General features: G+C 34.1%; 1 protein-coding gene across 2 annotated transcripts in view; it reads left to right on the top strand.

The window, feature by feature from the left end:
* The window catches only part of LEPR (leptin receptor), a 107,063-nt gene that overhangs the window by 47,384 nt on the left and 44,433 nt on the right, over positions 1-15,246 (top strand). For both annotated transcript variants that reach the window (XM_055233841.2, XM_055233842.2), the window contains exons 5-6: positions 6,605-6,813; positions 10,924-11,069. In XM_055233841.2, the coding sequence (XP_055089816.1) occupies positions 6,605-6,813; positions 10,924-11,069 (355 nt within the window). The remainder of the gene's footprint in view (positions 1-6,604; positions 6,814-10,923; positions 11,070-15,246) is intronic.

The following is a 15,246-nucleotide window of genomic DNA, read 5'->3' as shown; positions in this document are numbered from 1 at the left end:
GTTACTGTAGTCTTTATTAATCTCTAAATAAAATGGCGATGATAACAGCAAAATTTATCTTGTGATAATAAGGCATGTTGGGTGTAATGAAATGAACATTGAACATGATGCACAAGACTTCAGTTGAGTTCCAGGTCTGCATTCTCTCCAAATCTCAGGTTTCTTACCTATAAAGTAGATGATGTTAGTTCCCTCAAAGGATGCTTTGAAAAATTGGATTAGATAATATTACTAAAGGTGTTTCATATAAATTGTAATAATGAAATTTGATGATATATTTAATGTGCTTTCTCTATTTTTGTGTCCTTTGCCCATCAAATACCCACTGGTAGGGAGTACAAAATACTTTTGGCTTATAACTGGGGAGGCAAAATTTTCTTTTTTCTTAAAGGGCCAAATAGTAAACATTTTGGGGTTTGTGGACCATCCTGTCTTGGTCACAGCTATTCAACTCTGTGCTTGTACGAAAGCAATTATAGTTAGTATGTAAATTGAATTAATGTTACTACATTTATGGGCACTGAAATTTGAATTTCATATGATTTTCATGTATCATGAAACAGTCTTTTTTTTTTTAACTGAAAATGTAAGTAACCATTCTTAGCTCATGGGCTGTACAAAAACAGGCAGATGGCTGGATTTGGCCTGTGGGCCAGAGTTTGCTGATCCCAAGCTTAGAACATTTTGAAATTAGTTTCAGATTGATGCTGATAGTGTCATGATGGGGTTAGCTGTTGGCGTGGTTATGGAATGCTTTTTTAAAAACCAACCAACAAACAATGAATTACTATAGTGCATATTTTATCATGTAGATACTATATAGTCATTATTAAGGATATATACTCTATATGATGTTTTGCATGTATATTACAATTATTAACAAAATGAAAAAGAGATTGAATAAATAGGAAATACATCAGTGAAGTAATGAAGAAACCATAGAGTTAATCTGATTTTAAATTCGCCCTTTTTTTACAAATATTCAGTGTATTTAGAAAAGGATGGCATTGGCAAGACCATCTAAAGTAAGCTGATGTAATTCTAACTTTTCTTTTTGTCTTAAAATATGACTAAAATTTTCTATCGTTTAAAATGTTAGCGGAGAATATATGTGTTGTTTTGTACTCAACTTAGGCAAATATTCTTGCTTTAAAATTCTGAAGCTTTTCAGCCAAAGCATAATTCCTTGCAAGAATGTTTCTGACATAAAACACCATAGTCTGTTCAATTTTTTCACAGCCTTTTTGTAAAAGCTTTTATTTTAATATTTGAAAAACACATAAAAGGTCTGGCTTGGTATTTTTAAAAATTACATTTTATTTGCTTTGCTTAAAGATTTAGATAAAATCAAAAGTGCTAAATCAGGCTATCTCTAATGCAAAACAATATTTTATGGGTGGATAGCATTTTACAGTTTTCAAAAATACTTTTATGTAATTATTGTCTTTGATATTGACATCCTTGTAAACATAGATGGTTCAGGGATTATCTTGGTTTTTTGATTAAGAAAACTGAGGCTCACAAATATAAACTTACTTGTCCATGATCTTATGGCTAATAAGCAAACAGAAGTACTTGATTTTAGATCTCAATGTTAATTTAGTGTGCTTTTGACACTAATATCCTCTATAAAGTTCCCAGTAGATTCCTTGGCGCATTAAAGCCCTGCAAATGTTGTTTCAGGGTTGATTTTTTTTAGCAGTAAAGTAATAATAAATTCTATTACTTGAAAATATATCATAATTCAAAACATTTAGTATTAGTGGGGTATGCATAGAAAGATTAGGGTCTGTTTTTCATGTTTTTTATATCTGGATGCTCATGTATATGCTTGTTTATTATAGCTTCTAAAGCAACACTTTTCCTTTTTTTTGTACTGATTTTTAAAGTATTATATTCGTTAATTACAGTGTTTTCCCTCTACAAGGACTGCAAGATTTCTGAAGGCAGTGATCATGCACTATCTCCTATCCCCAGGTTCTTTGAAAAACAGAGTGTGGTTTTGATATGAGGTAGCAGATATTAATGGATAGAATGGGGCAGCACAGGTGAGATGGGTAGTCAGAGGCACTGTTACTCCTCACTCTTCTCCCCACTGCTCTTATTCTATAGTCATTTCATTTACACCAATACTTAGACTCCCTAAAGGATGAGGAAGATTTATAAAAAATCTAACAAGAAACAACAACTGTCTGTTCTTGGTTGCATGCTATTATTTTTTATGCCGTGGATTTGGTAACCCTACCTAGCTAATTATAATTACTTTTTTAAGACTAACCTACTTATTTGAAGGTTTAAAATGATAGGCAAAGTATTGCTTACAAAAATTTTCCTAGATTTTCTTTCTTTTTCTAAATAGTTTTATTGAGGTATGGTTGATATATAATAAGCTGTACATCTTTAAATTATAAATTTGACAAATATTGATGTGAGAAATCACTCATAAAACCATCAGTGTGATAAAGAAAATGAATATATCATCAATTAGAAAATTTCTTCCTGCTCCTTTGTAATCCCACCCTCATGCTCCTACCCATGGTACTTCCTCCTCCCACCCCACCTCTGTCCCTAGGGAATGACTGATCTGATTTCTAGCACATAGCCTACTATCACTCTAGCATTTTTTAGAACTTTATATAAATGCAATCATACAGTACTTTGTTGTGCTTTCATGTACATGATTATCTTGAGATTCATTAATGTTGTTTATGTCAGTATTTCATTCATTTTGATTGCTGAATAGCATTCCACTAAATGGTTATGTTGCAATTTGTTCATCCATTCACCTGTTGATAGGCATTTAAATTGTTTATAGTTTTTGACTGTTACAAATGAAGTTGTCACAAGTGTTAGATTTGAAATATGTTTTCATGTCTCTTGGATAAAGGCCTGGGCATGGAATGGGTACATCATATGGTAGGTGTATGTTTAACAACTTAAGAGAGTGCCAAACTATTTTCCAAAATTGTATCATTTTGCATTCCCACCAGCAGTGTAAGAGTTCCAGTTCCTCCACATCTTCACCAATACTTGGTATAGTTGGTCTTTTTTTTTAAAATTTTAACCATTCTAGTATGTGGCTAGCGATATCTCATTGTGATTTTAGTTTGTGTTTCTTGAGTGACTAATGATGTTGAGCATCTTTTCATGTGCTTATTTGCCGTAACTGTGATTTATATGGTGAAGTGACTGTGCCTATCTTTTTAACTGGGCTGTTGGTACTATTATTATTTAGTTTTGAGTGTCATATATACCTTATGGATACAAATCTTTTATCAGATAGATAGATGATTGGCAAATATGTTCTCTGTGTATGGTTTGTCTTTTTGTTATCTTTCATAGTGCTTCACAAAAAACAAGTTTTCAATTTTGATAGAGTCTAATTTATCAATTTGTTCTTTTATGGATCATGCTTTTTGTGTCATATGTAAGACATTTTTAATTAACCCACGGTCACAAAATTTTTTACTTACGTTTTCTTCTAGAAGTTTCATAGCTTTAGGTTTTACATTTAGATTTATGATCCATTTGGAATTAATTTTGGTATCTGATGTGAGGTATGGATGAAAGTTCTTTTCTTTTATTGTATATAGATATTCCATTGTTCCAGCACAATTTATCAGAAAGATTTCCACAGAATTGCTTTTGTGCCTTTGTAGAAAATCAGTTGTCCGTGTAAGTGTTAGTCTATTCTAGATTCTATTCTGGTCCATTCATTTACTTTTTTTGTTTTTACATGAATACTTCATTGGCCTGATTATTGCAGCTTTATGATACATGTTGAAGTTAGGTACTGTTATTCTTCAAAATATGTTCTTCAGTTTCAAAGTTGTTTTGGCTCTTCTAGATTCTTTGCATTTCCATATGAATTTTTAGATTCATCTTGTCAATTTGTATAAAATAACCTGCTGAGATTGTGAGTAACATTGCATTAAATCTGTAGATAAATTTGAGGAGAGCTGGCATATTAACCATATTGAGTCTTCTGACCCATAAGCACAGTACATCTCTCATTTTAGTTAGGTCTTAATAATTTCTGTCAACAGCATTTCATAGTTTTCAATGTACAGATCCTAAACATCTGTTGTCAAATACATTCCAAAGTATTTCTATTTTTTATGTTATTGTAAATGATATTTTAAAATAATTTCTGTTTCATCAGTTATCCAATATAAATTCAATATGATAAAATTATTCATATTTCCTTACGATCCTTTTAATATCTGTAGGCTGTGTAGCAATATTGTGCTTTCAGTTTTTATATTGTTAATTTGTGACTTCTATGGTTTTTCCTGCTCAGTCTGTGATATGGTTTGGCCATGTTCCCACCCAAATCTCATCTCGTAGTTCCCATAATCCCCATGTGTCATGGGAGGAATCCAGTGGGAGGTAATCATGGGGGTGGTTACCTCCATGCTGTTCTTCACTATTATGGCAGTTACCTCCATGATAATGAGTGAGTTCTCATGAGAGCTGATGGTTTTATAAGGGGCTTTTCCCCACCTTCACTCTGTACTTCTCCTTGCTGCCACCATGTTTGCATGTCCTTCCACCGTGATTGTAAGTTTCCTGAGGCCTCCTCAGCCCTGCGGAACTGTGACTCAATTAAACCTCTTCCCTTTATAAATTACCCAGTCTTGGATATTTCTTCATAGCAGCATAAGAATGACTAATACAGTCTGGTTAAAGCTTCTTTCATGTTTTAAAATCTTTTAACCAGCTTTTGGTTTTCTTGATCTTTGTGTATTATTTTTCTGTATTTTATTTCATTATATTGTGATTTGATATTTATGATTTCTCATCTATTTTAAATTTTGGTTTAATTTGGTCTTTTTTTCTCCTAGTTTGTTAACACGGAAGCTGAGGTCATTGATTTGAGACTTTTCTTTTTTTCTCATATAGGCAGTTAGTGCCTATATTTAGTGTTAAACACATTTCCCTGGAATTATTGCTGTAAGCAATATCCTACCTTAAAGAATATGTTGTATTTTAATTTTCATGTACTTAAACATCCTTCTAATTTTTTTTGATATGTTTTTTGACTCGGGAATTATTTAGAAGTGTGTTCAGTTTCCAACTATTTAGGGCCTTTCTAAATATCTTTCTGTTATTGATTTCTGTTATTAATCCTATTTTTGTGTGACTGGAATCCTTTAAAATTTATTGAGACTTGTTTTATGGCCCAGAATATGGTCTTCCTTGGTAACTGCTTTTGAAAAGAATGTGCATTCTGCTATTGTTGCATGGAGTGTTCTCGAAATGTCTAGTAGGTCAAGTCAGTTGATGCGTTGTTCACGTTGTTATCCTTACTAATTTCTGTCTACTTGTTATATCAATGGAGAAGAATGTTACATCAATGATGAATTGAAATTAATCAATAATTATGGATTAGTCTATTTCTCCTTAAGGTTCTCTCAATCTTTTGCTTCATGTATTTTGAAACTCTGTTATTGGATACATAAATGTTTTGGATTGTTATGTCCTCTTGGTGAATTGATCCCTTTTTCATTACGAAATGATCATCTTTATCCCGTGGAATATTCACTGCTTTGAAATCTACTTTCTCTGACATTAATATAACCATTACAACTTTCTTTTGACTTACTCTTGTGATGGTATATCTTTTCCCATTCATTTCCTTTTATTTGTGTTTATAGTTAAAATTGATTTCTTATAGGTTGTTTATAATTGGGTCTTCTTAATCCAGCATGATAATCTTTGCCTTCTAAATGGGATGTTAAGGCTGTTTGCATTTAGTGTAATAATTGATATGTTTAGGTTTAAATCTTTTTATTTCATTTCTTATCCTATTTTATTCTTTGTTCCCCTTTTCCTCTTTTTATGCCTTCTTTTTGGTTTTTTAAATGATTCTACTTAATATCCTTTGTTGCTTATTAATTATATTTTCTTGTTTTATTATTTTAGTGGTTACTTTAGCATTTATAATATTTGCCTTCAATTTATTATAGTCCAAGAGATAGTATAACTTTAAGTGATATCATACCACTTCGTGTAAGAACATTACAAATTTCTCCCCTCCCAAGCTTGGTACTAATGCCATACATTTTACTTTTACCTATGTCGTAAACTCCACACCACGGAGCTATTATTTTTGCTTTAAACAATCAATAAATATTTATCATTTTAGTTAAATTTCATGTATTTGTGTGAAACCACATTTCTATCTGCTATCATCTTTTTTTTTTTGCCTGATGGATTTCTTTTAGCATTTTTTGTAGTGCAAGTCTGGTGGTGATGAATTCTTTTTGCTTTGGTATGTCTGAAAAAAAAAAGCCTTTATTTCATCATTATTTTGAAAGCTGTTTTCACTGGGTGTAGGATTTTAGGATTGCAGTTTTTCTTTTATTTTAGTACTTCACTTTTGTTTCACTATCTTTTTGCTTATGTTATTCCTGATGATTAACCTGCTATAATCTTTATCTTTGTTTTTCTAATGTAGGGTATCTTTTTTTTTTTTTTCAGATAACCTTTAAGCTGGGTGTCCCAAATAGTTTACTTCAATTTGTATTTAGTATCCTGCTTTAAAAGCCTATCCAGTATTTTCATATCTGTTTTAACATTTAGCTCTTATTTTTCAATATAGGCCTGAAGTGTTAGAAGATTCACCTCTGGTTCCCCAAAAAGGCAGTTTTCAGATGGCTCACTGCAATTGCAGTGTTCATGAATGTTGTGAATGTCTTGTGCCTGTGCCAGCAGCCAAACTCAATGACACTCTCCTTATGTGTTTGAAAATCACATCTGGTGGAGTAATTTTCCAGTCACCTCTAATGTCAGTTCAGCCCATAAATATGGGTAAGTTATGCACTAAAATGATGATAATAGGTCTAAACATCAGTCATATATAAAGGTTAAACATTGCTTACAGAAATATTTGCTAGCTTATCTCACTTTGCTCAACACTTTAATGATGGTAGATGTAGTACTGGGGGTATTAAGAGTGGCTTCTAGAATGATTTAACAATAGTATGTATATCTCTGCTATTGTCACTTAAATTCTGTTTTGAAAACTTTTCTTTAAATCCTGGATCTGTGTAATGGATGTGTATTGGTTGGACATCACTTTTTCACATCTCAGATAACTATTTTTGAAAATAATTAGAAGCACGTTTCTTACCTGAATTTATTCCTTCAATAAATATTTCTTAGAGGCTCATGTTTGTCAGAGACTGTTCTAGGAGCTGCAAAAAGAGTGGGAAATTAGACATAGTTCCTACCTCAGAGAGCAGGGACAAACAATAGTAGGCAGAGACAATGATAAAAGAGTAAATGAGTAATTTACTGTACAAACATGATTACAAAAAACTTCAAATAATAGACAACACTCTGTTTTCTTTGTGCAAAGATCCCCCAAGTCTCTTTTTATCAATTTAAATATACAATTACAAATGTGAATAATACAGGCAAATGTTAGCACTATGTATTTAATTTATTAATTTCATTTAATTATGTATAATTTAGCAGTTTTTCTCCACTTATATTTCCTGAAACAATTATATGCAAACTCTTTTATGTCTGATTTTGCATCATTGGTTTTGACATCACTACAGCCACTTTTCCAAGTATCTGATACAATTTTCCATACAACTCAAGCTTTACTTCTAAGTTACTCGAGATACAGCACTTTTTGAAACTGTGTATGACGTCATATTTTAACATTAAGACTTTCAAATAATTTTTCCTGTAGGGATATAGTTGTGATCTCCACAACATAATTACAATGGCATACAAGCAATTCAATCGTGAAGTTATACCATAGAGAAAAAAGTTACAAAATCTTTATTCAATATCATTTTCTTTTCTTTTCAAAACTAATTCTACGTGATGATTTTTTAGAAGCATTTAGAGTCAACACTGAGTGCATTGTTTTTCAAAATGAAGTAGTTAAGGGAAAGTGCTATGGAATTTTTAAGAACTTGAAAACTTTCTTAATTTTGTCTTCATGCAGAGATAATTTTGGAGAAAATATTTCCTTCTATTTGAATAGATATGATAATATCCCCAAATTATATGTTCCATGAAAAAAATAAAACTGGTGTGATGGAGTGTCAGGGACTATTGTTTCTACTATGTAGATCAAAGAAGATCTCCTTTAGGACATAGCATTTGAGCTGAATGAAGAAGAGATATCCATGCAAAAATCCAGAGCAAAAGGTGCTCTAAGCAGGAAGAAAAATATTCACAAAATCCCTAAGATACAATGAACTTGGTAATTTGAGGAACAAAACAGAAGACCTTTGTGCTAGGAGTGAATGAGATATGAGAGTATTAAGGGATGAGTTCAGAGTTACCTGGTCCAGAGCATACTGCAGGCCAGGGTGGAGAAGTAAAGAACTGTTTTGGTTTGGATCTGTTTGTGAGATGGTGCTGACTGGACTGTCTAGTGGATGGAGTTGTAGAGTGTGAAGGACAGAGGGGTATCAAGGATAACCCTTAAATTTAGACCTGAGCATCTAGGTGAAGAGAGACACCAGATACTGAGATACGGAAACTCAGGGAAGACTAGGTGTGTGTACAGAAATCAAGAGCTCTATTTTGGACACATTATATTTGAGATGTCTATTGGAAACCTAAGAGACGTTGAGTAAGAAGTTGGACATATGAGTCTAAAGTTTAGGGGAGATAGATATATTTGGGAGTTGTTAGCATATCAAGGTTTATAGTATTGTATGAGATCACCTGTTTAGAGTTCAGGAAGAGAAAGACTGAGGGGTTATCAGTAAGAATGAAGGAATAAAAGAGTATGTTGTTGTAGAAGCCAAGTGAAAAAAATATTTCAAGAAGGAGGGAATAAGCATCTGTGGAGTGCTGCTGAGAGGCAGAGTAAGATGAACAGGAAATTGACTTTGGGTTTATTTTTGTATTTCTAATAATGCATATTAATATTGTCAACCTAAAATTTATGACAGATACCAACTCTATAAAGCAAAAAGTTTATTTGGGAATAGTAGGGGATTGCAGTTCTAGACATGCATGCTATGGAATGACTATGACACATCCACGGGGGATTGGAGTAAAGGGGAAGCTTGAAAAGACATATAGGAGACCTCCATGTAAGCTGTTTTGAACAAAGATTATTGGTTACGAGACCTTGCTGCAGGGGTTGGCATTAGCTCATTGGTGGAGACAGCCGTTGTTAGGCAAGTGTCTCTGTGCAAGCGGTTTTTATGGAATACTGTGGTTTTGAGGAATTCTTTACGTCGTTCCAATGTAGGCATACATACATAAGGGGACTCCTTCATGGCCTCCCAACTCCGTTGTGTTAGGGTTTCACATTAATAACTCCAGTTTGATACTGATAACTTTTACAATATGCAGATAGGAAATGTACAATAGCTTGTAATATTGTGTTTTTACTTTTCTTTGGTATATATTGTTTTCTCTTTGGTCATGGGAACACAGTAAATTTCACCTGTTGTTTCCCGACTTTTGTGTTTAGCTGTCTCTGCTTTAAAGTAACTGAAATTTATAATATGTCACATAAAGTAAAACCTCATTGATTTTGACTTAAAAGAGGAAAATTGTGACCATATTCTTGAAAATATAGAATGTGAAAATTATCTTATGCTCTTTAGTTATTGAAAATAAAATTCAAACCAGTAAGTGTTTCAGTTTAATGATAATTTCTATATACAAGAATAATTCCTGTTAATTGTAAAAACCTTGCTAATATAGAGATGAACAAACAAGAAAATGCATCGATTTTCTATCACTTTGGCAATCTTTCTGTTTTAAACATATCAGGAATCCAAGTACAAATGTGTGTTAAACTTTCAAAATTTAAACATTAAACATTTTTAATATTCTGAGAAACTTCATCCCTACTTCTGATGACAAGCCAGGGACTGCCGATGCTGCATTTATTGCATGGGAATATTCATGCTGTCAGTTATTTGAGTAGGTTTGTCTAGATTATAGTGATCTAAAGTTAATAGACAAGCTGAATTTTGGATAGTTTTATGTATTTCCAAATAGTGTTCTGCAAAATACTTTTTTCCTTTTTAATCACTAAAATAATTGAAGTGGGTCAGGTTTGGGGGAGACTTCAGATAAGTTTGAGGATGCTGGGTTTAATAAAGTTAAGTGGGAAAGGATTACTGTTCTAACAACTACGCATAAAGCTGTGAAAAGGCAACAGTTATACTAGTCTGTAGGAACAGTACTCTAAAAATTACAATAGGGAGATATACTTCTTTTTTTTTTTTTTTTTTTTTTTTTTGAGACAAGATCTTATTCTGTCACCCACACTGGAGCGCAGTGGCATGATCATGGCTCACTGCAGTCTCAACCTCCTGGGCTCAACCGATCCTCTCACCTCAGGTTCCCGAGTAGCTGGGACTACAGGCGCTTGCCACCACACCAATATGTACTATTATATTTCAGACCATAAGCCCATTTTAATTATTGTTAATTTTTACTTAATATTTACTATATTTGCTCTTTTCTAAATAGTAATTAGTACATTAAATAAGACTTTTACATAACCAATATTTCACTGTAACATTATTTCCAAGCTTTTGGGAATAGTGCTTATTGATTCAATGATATGTAAGAACTGTCCTATAAATAGTTGAGTAAAACTGACATTTTAAACCAAAAAAACAAAAAATAAAGTGGGATTCTTATAAGGGGACATCACATTTAGCAAAATAATCTCATTTACTGATTCATAGTCTTTACCACTTAAGGGGAGGGAAATGAATATACATGGATTGCTATGAGCAGGTACAAGGACGAGACCCAGTATTCAAGCTTGTTTCGGTTCTATAATTAGTCCTTGGATAAAGTCACCTTTTAAGTACTTGAAAGACAAGATGTGATGAAAATTTATTTTGACTTTATTTTATTCAGCTATAATTGTCATGAAAATTACTTGACTTAAAAGTATTCTCTTTTTTTCTTAAGTGAAGCCTGATCCACCATTAGGTTTGCATATGGAAATCACAGATGATGGTAATTTAAAGATTTCTTGGTCCAGCCCACCATTGGTACCATTTCCACTTCAATATCAAGTGAAATATTCAGAGAATTCTACAACAGTTATCAGAGAAGTAAGTATATTTTAGTAAGTAAAATGAAAAGTTGAGAAGTAAATAAAGATCCTCTTAACTCCCATAGCAATTACTCTCTGCGTACTAAATATATACATTTCTTCTAAAGCAGAATGGATTATAATTCAATATTTCATATTATATATCATATATAGAGAGATATATGTATGTATATATATGGCTATAGGAAATCTAGTACAGAAACTTGAATTCATAATTACAATTATTTTCCACCAACAGACCACTGATTTCATCTTTTTTTATTTTATTTTATTTATTATACTTTAGGTTTTAGGGTACATGTGCACAACGTGCAGGTTTGTTACATATGTATCCATGTGCCATGTTGATTTCCTGCACCCATTAACTCGTCATTTAGCATTAGGTATATCTCCTAATGCTGTCCCTCCCCCATCCCCCCACCCCACAACAGTCCCCGGAATGTGATGTTCCCCTTCCTGTGTCCATGAGTTCTCATTGTTCAATTCCCACCTATGAGTGAGAACATGCGGTGTTTGGTTTTTTGTCCTTGCGATAGTTTACTGAGAATGATGTTTTCCAGTTTCATCCATGTCCCTACAAAGGACACGAACTCATCATTTTTTATGGCTGCATAGTATTCCATGGTGCATATGTGCCACATTTTCTTAATCCAGTCTATCGTTGTTGGACATTTGGGTTGGTTCCAACTCTTTGCTATTGTGAATAGTGCCGCAATAAACATACGTGTGCATGTGTCTTTATAGCAGCATGATTTATAGACCTTTGGGTATATACCCAGTAATGGGATGGCTGGGTCAAATGGTATTTCTAGTTCTAGATCCCTGAGGAATCGCCACACTGACTTCCACAATGGTTGAACTAGTTTACAGTCCCACCAACAGTGTAAAAGTGTTCCTATTTCTCCACATCCTCTCCAGCACCTGTTGTTTCCTGATTTTTTAATGATGGCCATTCTAACTGGTGTGAGATGGTATCTCACTGTGGTTTTGATTTGCATTTCTCTGATGGCCAGTGATGATGAGCATTTCTTCATGTGTTTTTTGGCTGCATAAATGTCTTCTTTTGAGAAGTGTCTGTTCATGTCCTCTGCCCACTTTTTGATGGGGTTGTTTGTTTTTTTCTTGTAAATTTGTTTGAGTTCATTGTAGATTCTGGATATTAGCCCTTTGTCAGATGAGTAGGTTGCAAAAATTTTCTCCCATTCTGTAGGTTGCCTGTTCACTCTGATGGTAGTTTCTTTTGCTGTGCAGAAGCTCTTTAGTTTAATGAGATCCCATTCGTCAATTTTGGCTTTTGTTGCCATTGCTTTTGGTGTTTTAGACATGAAGTCCTTGCCCACGCCTATGTCCTGAATGGTATTGCCTAGGTTTTCTTGTAGGATTTTAATGGTTTTAGGTCTAACATTTAAGTCTTTAATCCATCTTGAATTAATTTTTGTATAAGATGTAAGGAAGGGATCCAGTTTCAGCTTTCTACATATGGCTAGCCAGTTTTCCCAGCACCATTTATTAAATAGGGAATCCTTTCCCCATTTCTTGTTTTTGTCAGGTTTGTCAAAGATCAGATAGTTGTAGATATGCAGCATCATTTCTGAGGGCTCTGTTCTGTTCCATTGATCTATATCTCTGTTGTGGTACCAGTACCATGCTGTTTTGGTTACTGTAGCCTTGTAGTATAGTTTAAAGTCAGGTAGCGTGATGCCTCCAGCTTTGTTCTTTTGGCTTAGGATTGACTTGGCGATACGGGCTCTTTTTTGGTTCCATATGAACTTTAAAGTAGTTTTTTCCAATTTTGTGAAGAAAGTCATTGGTAGCTTGATGGGGATGGCATTGAATCTATAAATTACTTCGGGCAGGATGGCCATTTTCACAATATTGATTCTTCCAGCCCATGAGCATGGAATGTTCTTCCATTTGTTTGTATCCTCTTTTATTTCATTGAGCAGTGGTTTGTAGTTCTCCTTGAAGAGGTCCTTCACATCCCTTGTAAGTTGGATTCCTAGGTATTTTATTCTCTTTGAAGCTATTGTGAATGGGAGTTCACTCATGATTTGGCTCTCTGTTTGTCTCTGATTGGTGTACAAGAATGCTTGTGATTTTTGTACGTTGATTTTGTATCCTGAGACTTTGCTGAAGTTGCTAATCAGCTTAAGGAGATTTTGGGCTGAGACAATGGGGTTTTCTAGATATACAATCATGTCATCTGCAAACAGGGACAGTTTGGCTTCCTCTTTTCCTAATTGAATACCCGTTATTTCCTTCTCCTGCCTGATTGCTCTGGCCAGAACTTCCAGCACTATGTTGAATAGGAGCGGTGAGAGAGGGCATCCCTGTCTTGTGCCAGTTTTCAGAGGGAATGCTTCCAGTTTTTGCCCATTCAGTATGATATTGGCTGTGGGTTTGTCGTATATAGCTCTTATTATTTTGAGATACGTCCCATCAATACCTAATTTATTGAGAGTTTTTAGCATGAAGGGTTGTTGAATTTTGTCAAAGGCCTTTTCTGCATCTATTGAGATAATCATGTGGTTTTTGTCTTTGGTTCTGTTTATATGCTGGATTACATTTATTGATTTGCGTATGTTGCATCCCAGGGATGAAGCCCACTTGATCATGGTGGATAAGCTTTTCGATGTGCTGCTGGATTCAGTTTGCCAGTAGTTTATTGAGGATTTTTGCATCAATGTTCATCAAGGATATTGGTCTAAAATTCTCTTTTTTCGTTGTGTCTCTGCCTGGCTTTGGTATCAGGGCGATGCTGGCTTCATAAAATGTGTTAGGGAGGATTCCCTCTTTTTCTATCGATTGGAATAGTTTCAGAAGGGATGGTACCAGTTCCTTCTTGTACCTCTGGTAGAATTCAGCTGTGAATCCATCAGGTCCTGGACTCTTTTTGGTTGGTAAGCTATTGATTATTGCCACAATATCAGAACCTGTTATTGGCCTATTCAGAGATTCGACTTCTTCCTGATTTAGTCTTGGGAGGGTGTATTTGTCAAGGAATTTATCCATTTCTTCTAGATTTTCTAGTTTATTTGCATAGAGGTGTTTGTAGTATTCTCTGATGGTAGATTGTATTTCTGTGAGATCGGTGGTGATATCCCCTTTTTCATTTTTTATTGCATCTATTTGATTCTTCTCTCTTTTCTTCTTTATTAGTCTTGCTAGCGGTCTATCAATTTTGTTGATCTTTTCAAAAAACCAGCTCCTGGATTCATTAATTTTTTGAAGGGTTTTTTGTGTCTCTATTTCCTTCAGTTCTGCTCTGATTTTAGTTATTTCTAGCCTTCTGCTAGCTTTTGAATGTGTTTGCTCTTGCTTTTCTAGTTCTTTTAATTGTGATGTTAGGGTGTCAATTTTGGATCTTTCCTGCTTTCTCTTGTGGGCATTTAGTGCTATAAATTTCCCTCTACACACTGCTTTGAACGTGTCCCAGAGATTCTGGTATGTTGTGTCTTTGTTCTCGTTGGTTTCAAAGAACATCTTTATTTCTGCCTTCATTTCATTATGTACCCAATAGTCATTCAGGAGCAGGTTGTTCAGTTTCCATGTAGTTGAGCGGTTTTGAGTGAGTTTTTTAATCCTGAGTTCTAGTTTGATTGCACTGTGGTCTGAGAGACAGTTTGTTATAATTTCTGTTCTTTTACATTTGCTGAGGAGAGCTTTACTTCCAACTATGTGGTCAATTTTGGAATAGGTGTGGTGTGGTGCTGAAAAAAATGTATATTCTGTTGATTTGGGGTGGAGAGTTCTGTAGATGTCCATTAGGTCCACTTTGTTTAGAGCTGAGTTCAATTCCTGGATATCCTTGTTAACTTTCTGTCTCGATGATCTGTCTAATGTTGACAGTGGGGTGTTAAAATCTCCCATTATTATTGTGTGGGAGTTTAAGTCCCCTTGTAGGTCACTGAGGACTTGCTTTATGAATCTGGGTGCTCCTGTATTGGGTGCATATATATTTAGGATAGTTAGCTCTTCTTGTTGAATTGATCCCTTTACCATTATGTAATGGCCTTCTTTGTCTCTTTTGATCTTTGTTGGTTTAAAGTCTATTTTATCAGAGACTAGGATTGCAACCCCTGCCTTTTTTTGTTTTCCATTTGCTTGATAGATCTTCCTCCATCCCTTTATTTTGAGTCTATGTGTGCCTCTGCACGTGAGATGGGTTTCCTGAA

This window comes from Symphalangus syndactylus, chromosome 19 (genome assembly GCF_028878055.3).
Source record: "Symphalangus syndactylus isolate Jambi chromosome 19, NHGRI_mSymSyn1-v2.1_pri, whole genome shotgun sequence".
NCBI classification, from domain to species: Eukaryota; Metazoa; Chordata; class Mammalia; order Primates; family Hylobatidae; genus Symphalangus; species Symphalangus syndactylus.
The sequence above is the reverse complement of the archived record's forward strand: the minus strand, read 5'-3'. Positions and strand labels throughout refer to the sequence as shown.